A 5,183-nucleotide genomic window follows, 5' to 3' on the forward strand; every position below is an offset into this window, starting at 1 on the left:
TTGGAGAACTTGGGAGACCCACGGGAATGTTCAACTTTGAGATTCTAAGTTAAGTGGGTCGACATAAATGGCGAAAATTTAGTTTCCCGGTAAAATCGTTCAAGTGCGGGTAAACGGCAGGAGAAACTTTTAGTTACCTTGGCAGCGCTGGGTTCCCAAACTAGAAATTAGAAATAAAGTGATAACCAGAATACCGTAGAATAGGAGAACGACATTAAAGCAATACTGAAGTGCAATTGGTGTTGTTATAAAGCAACCAGCTTATATTACACGGTGGACTAAGCCAGTGGGGTCGGTCAAATAGGCCTAGGATTAGGCCGGGTACTGTAAAAAGTCTGAACGCGCCATGGGAGTTGTCATAGTTAGCCCTCCGACGAGACTATTACAAGAAAATTGACCCTTGTCGTATGTTTGTCTGGTTAGGGCGACGTACTGTACCATAGGATAGGGTCAGTACACGCTGTTCTCTGGCAGGCCGGTACAAACTGGGCAGGTCCTGTTCGAATTCAAATTTACTACGGCCCAGAGTGATTAAGTTATTAAGTCACTTATTAAATAAAATATGTTTGATTTTACACTGCACAATCGCTGTACCTCTTGTTCATTGGACTATTTAAAGTCATCAATGGAAGATAAATGTTGTCTTCATAATCCACATATTTATAGGTCTTTCTTTAATTTTATAAATTTGATTTCAGGTGAAACAGAATGCATAAGAGGTTAATATTTTGTTTCTGTATTATTATCTGTCTGTCATTTCATCTCACATCGTCTTTGCACATCTGCAGGTAAACATAACGTAACACTGCGCCCACTAAGCAGCAAAAAAAACTTTTGAGGTTCACTCACATGATGTTAGATACTTTCTCAATGGATTTTTTCCAAGTGGCAGCTTCCCAAGGGTATTTTCTCAAATGGAAACTTCCCAAATGTGCAATTTCCCAAGCGGTAACTTCCCAAGTCTGTCATAACCGCGGCGCTCAGCCCCTTAGCTTATCCTAACCACAGCGCTGCGCCCCCATTGCAGCCGGCGGCGCCTCAGAGGGCCTAATATAACAGTTGGGAAGTTGCCGCTTTGGAAATTGCACATCTGGAAAATTGCCATTTGCGAAATCGCCCTTTGGAAAATACATTTGCGAAATTATTTAACACCACCTAATATCTAGAAAATGATGGTTAACTTATAAATTCAAATAGATACAAGTATGTTGATTTGAAGCTTGATTTTGGTTTCTGCAATCAATTGAGTATTTTGATGGTTTACTTAATGACTAAGCACGGCATACAATTGGAACCCTGAATGTAAGAAAACTGACTAATCAAATAATTCAGTACAATTGTATCTGAAGTCTCATTCTTTGTGGGTAACCCTGTATATCTTGCATTCCCAATTTTACGATTCAAGAATCATAATCAAGATTTATAAGACATGTTTCTGCTCCTGTTTTTCGTTTTATAAATTGATTATTTTAATTGCTCATTTGCAAGAAAAGTGCCTGTTGGATTTTTACCGCACCTCGAGTGGAAAAATTACTAAATTAAAAAACAATTGATCTGGAAATTAATTTTTTTTCATACTAAAAAGTGTTGAAGTCATTAGATTTTATTCAAATTCCTTCTCTCTGTAACAAATAAATTAATAAATCACTTTTGAAAGGAAACCATGATTAAAAGATATAAACTTTTACATACAGAAAACTGTTAGTCCTTCTTTTAAATCATTCCTAGAAAAGGGAAAAATTGCTTAGATGGAATTTTCTAAAATGGACCCAACAATTACCAAAGAAACTTATCCTGTTATCAGTTGTACAAAAAGCAAATTAAAAAGCTGTGCTGTTTGTTAATGCTGTTTTAGATTGATAATTTGATTTGTTCAGTATGCGGAAAAGCAAAGACGACTCTGAGTGTGTGTACGGCACGGAAACTGATCTTTGCGGCATTAGACGTTGCAGGAAAGGTCCCGGAGAAATTTGTGGAGGTGAGGAACATCATTTGTTTGTTAAAAATTGAAGAAACGTCTTTTTTTAAAGAGTATATTAGTTTTCTTGGTAATATTTGGAACATGTTTATTAATTGTCTGAAGCACTGACTTTAACTTTAAAATGTACAATTTTTTAAACAATTACAGCATGTAAAATAATTGGGCGAAAAATACAGTCATTTTCCGATCTGAATTAATCTTTCTCAAGTTTTCTCATGAAATTCTTATTTTGGGAGTTTGCCTTTCTGAAATGCTGTCAAGAACAATCATTTTTGTAATTAACCTTTTTTTTATTTAAGACCCTTTTTATGTGCAGTTTGTAAGAATATATATGTAGTATGTGTTACTATAAATGTATATTTGTGCAGTTTTGAAGAATATGTATGCAGTATGTGTTACTATATAGGTATATTTGTGTAGTTTGGAAGAATATATATGTAGTATGTGTTACTATAAATGTATATTTGTGCAGTTTGGAAGAATATTTATGTTGTATGTGTTACTATAAATGTATATTGTGTAGTTTTGAAGAATATTTATGTAGTATGTGTTACTATAAATGTATATTTGCACAGTTTGAAAGAATATATATGTATTATATGTTACTATATAGGTATATTTGTGTAGTTTGGAAGAATATATATGTTGTATGTGTTACTATAAATGTATAATTGTGCAGTTTGAAAGAATATATATCGTATATGTGTTACTATAAATGTATATTTGTGCAAGTTGAAAGAATATATATGTAGTATTTGTTACTATATAGGTATATTTGTGTAGTTTGGAAGAATATATATGTTGTATGTGTTACTATAAATGTATATTTGTGCAGTTTGGAAGAATATATATGTTGTATGTTTTACTATATATGTATATTTGTGTAGTTTGGAAGAATATATATGGTATATGTGTTACTATAAATGTATATTTGTGCAGTTTGGAAGAATATATATGTAGTGTGTGTTACTATAAATGTATATTTATGTAGTTTGGAAGGATATATATGAAGTATGTGTTTATATAAAAGTATATTTGTGCAGAATGGAAGAATATATGTAGTATATGTTACTATAAATGTATATTTGTGCATTTTGAAAGAATATATATGAAGTTTGTGTTACTATATATGTAGTATGTGTTACTATATAGGTATATTTGTGCAGTTTGAAAGAATATATATGTAGTATGTGTTAATATAAATGTATATTAGTGCAGTTAGGAAGAATATATATGGAGTATGTGTTATTATAAATGTATATTTGTGTAGCTTGGAAGAATATATATATAGTATGTGTTACTATTAATACATATTTGTGCAGGATGGAAGGATATATCTGGAGCATGTGCTATTATAAATATATATTTGTGCAGGTTGGAAGGATATATATGGAGCATGTGCTACTGGACTAACCTGTTCTAACTGTGGAAGTTGTAGCGGATGTTCTTATCAATCCTTTATATGCTGGGATGATATAGATTGCATGGCAAAAAGCTAGAAACCTGAATTTTAAACCACCATCAGTCCCCTCTTCACACGCCCCCCTCCCCTCATAAATAAAGTTTTAAAGAATATCATATGATGTTTGGAATGTATTATGGCTTTCTATAAATATATAAATGTCAACTTTAAATAAGCTTTAAACCAAAACAAATCCTAAAGTCTAAATGTAATAATACAGAGTCCGAATTTAATGAATTTGAGCCACGTCTCAAACCCACCAAAAACCGGTTTTAATTGAGCGCCGGCTTAAATTTTAAAACATTGAATACAATTTTGAGTGGAACCAACCATATTTGAGCAGCGCGCCGCGCCTCACATATAAGCCTCGGCTCAAATTCTTTACATTCGGCCTCAGATGTTCAAGGAATCCTCCCGATCGTTTATTTTGATAATATAATGTATTTAGGACCTAAAGCAGATAATTTATGCATAAAACTTTGAAGAACAAAACAGACCAATATAGAAAAACAATGTTTAAAAAACCTAAATAGTATGTGTAATATTTAAAGATGATGCTGTTTTAAGAAAGAACTGAAATAAAAAATCTTGTACAGCAAACTAGTTCGTGGTGTAAAATCTTGTACAGCAAACTAGTGTAAAATCTTGTACAGCAAACTAGTTCGTGGTGTAAAATCTTGTACAGCAAACTAGTACGTGGTGTAAAATCATGTACAGCAAACTAGTACGTGGTGTAAAATCTTGTACAGCAAACTAGTTCGTGGTGTAAAATCTTGTACAGCAAACTAGTACGTGGTGTAAAATCATGTACAGCAAACTAGTACGTGGTGTAAAATCTTGTACAACAAACTAGTACGTGGTGTAAAATAAATCAGAGTATTGAAGAAGCATTTACGACCGTTATTTACAGAAAACAAAATGTTTGTTTTGATTTATCTATCTATCATCAAAAATATTGCTAAATATCAATATCATTCATAAATAAGGATGCATTTACAGAAATGGATTTTAAAGAACTTGAGCCGCGGTTTAAATCCGCCAAAACCCAGTTTAAATTAAGCGCCCGCATAAATCTTGAAACATTTGATACAATTTAAAGTGGAACCAACCATATTTAAACCGCGACTTAAATTTAAACCGCCGCTCAAATTCTTTAAAGATGGATATATTAGAACCATGTAAATATTAGCTGTCATCATATTATTGAAAATATTCTAATCACATTTTATGATTTTAACACCTTTGTGTGCGAACTGTAGTGAGAACCAGAAAACTCTGGAATAGGAAGACGATATTTTAGCAAAACTGTACTTAATGCTGAAGAAGAACAAGAAGAAAGTATTTAACACTTATTACATCACTTCTTCAGTAAAATGGGTATTTTTACACTGCAAATGGCTGAATCCTATGCTCATTGGACTATTATAAAGTCATAATCTATGTACACAATGTTGTAATCTCTGTTTGTCTGTCTGTCTGCTTGTTTTTCCGATCATAACTCGGGAACCCCTGGACCGATATGCCTCAAATTTTGATTTTGTAACTCTGGAGAGCCACACAAATGTTCTTAGTTTGGCTTTAAGATTCTAAGTTGAGTGGGTCGAGGGTAAAATAGATAAAATCGTAATTCACAACAAAGTGCGGGTAAACAGTGGGACTCAGGGGCGGATATAAGGATTCTGTAGGGGGGGGTAAAAATTTTTAATTTGGCGCGCGAAGCGCGCCGGAATTTTTTTTACC

General features: G+C 33.1%; 1 protein-coding gene across 1 annotated transcript; it reads left to right on the top strand.

The window, feature by feature from the left end:
* Positions 1–676: 676 nt before the first annotated feature.
* LOC111709142 (neuroparsin-A) lies at positions 677–3,615 on the top strand. Its single transcript, XM_023482749.1, has 3 exons — positions 677–788; positions 1,878–1,978; positions 3,356–3,615. The coding sequence occupies exons 1-3, from the start codon at positions 709–711 to the stop codon at positions 3,478–3,480; spliced, it is 306 nt and encodes a 101-aa protein (XP_023338517.1). The 5' UTR covers positions 677–708; the 3' UTR covers positions 3,481–3,615.
* Positions 3,616–5,183: the final 1,568 nt, after the last annotated feature.

Source organism: Eurytemora carolleeae, unplaced genomic scaffold, assembly GCF_000591075.1.
Source record: "Eurytemora carolleeae unplaced genomic scaffold, Eaff_2.0 scaffold220, whole genome shotgun sequence".
NCBI classification, from domain to species: Eukaryota; Metazoa; Arthropoda; class Copepoda; order Calanoida; family Temoridae; genus Eurytemora; species Eurytemora carolleeae.

What these genes read in the sequence shown, in the direction of transcription:
- LOC111709142 (XM_023482749.1), top strand. Translation starts at nt 709, where the DNA reads ATGCATAAGAGGTTAATATTTTGTTTCTGTATTATTATCTGTCTGTCA. An exon ending in TCGTCTTTGCACATCTGCAG is followed by an intron (nt 789 to 1,877) that starts GTAAACATAACG and finishes TGATTTGTTCAG; the next exon opens with TATGCGGAAAAGCAAAGACG. An exon ending in TCCCGGAGAAATTTGTGGAG is followed by an intron (nt 1,979 to 3,355) that starts GTGAGGAACATC and finishes ATATTTGTGCAG; the next exon opens with GTTGGAAGGATATATATGGA.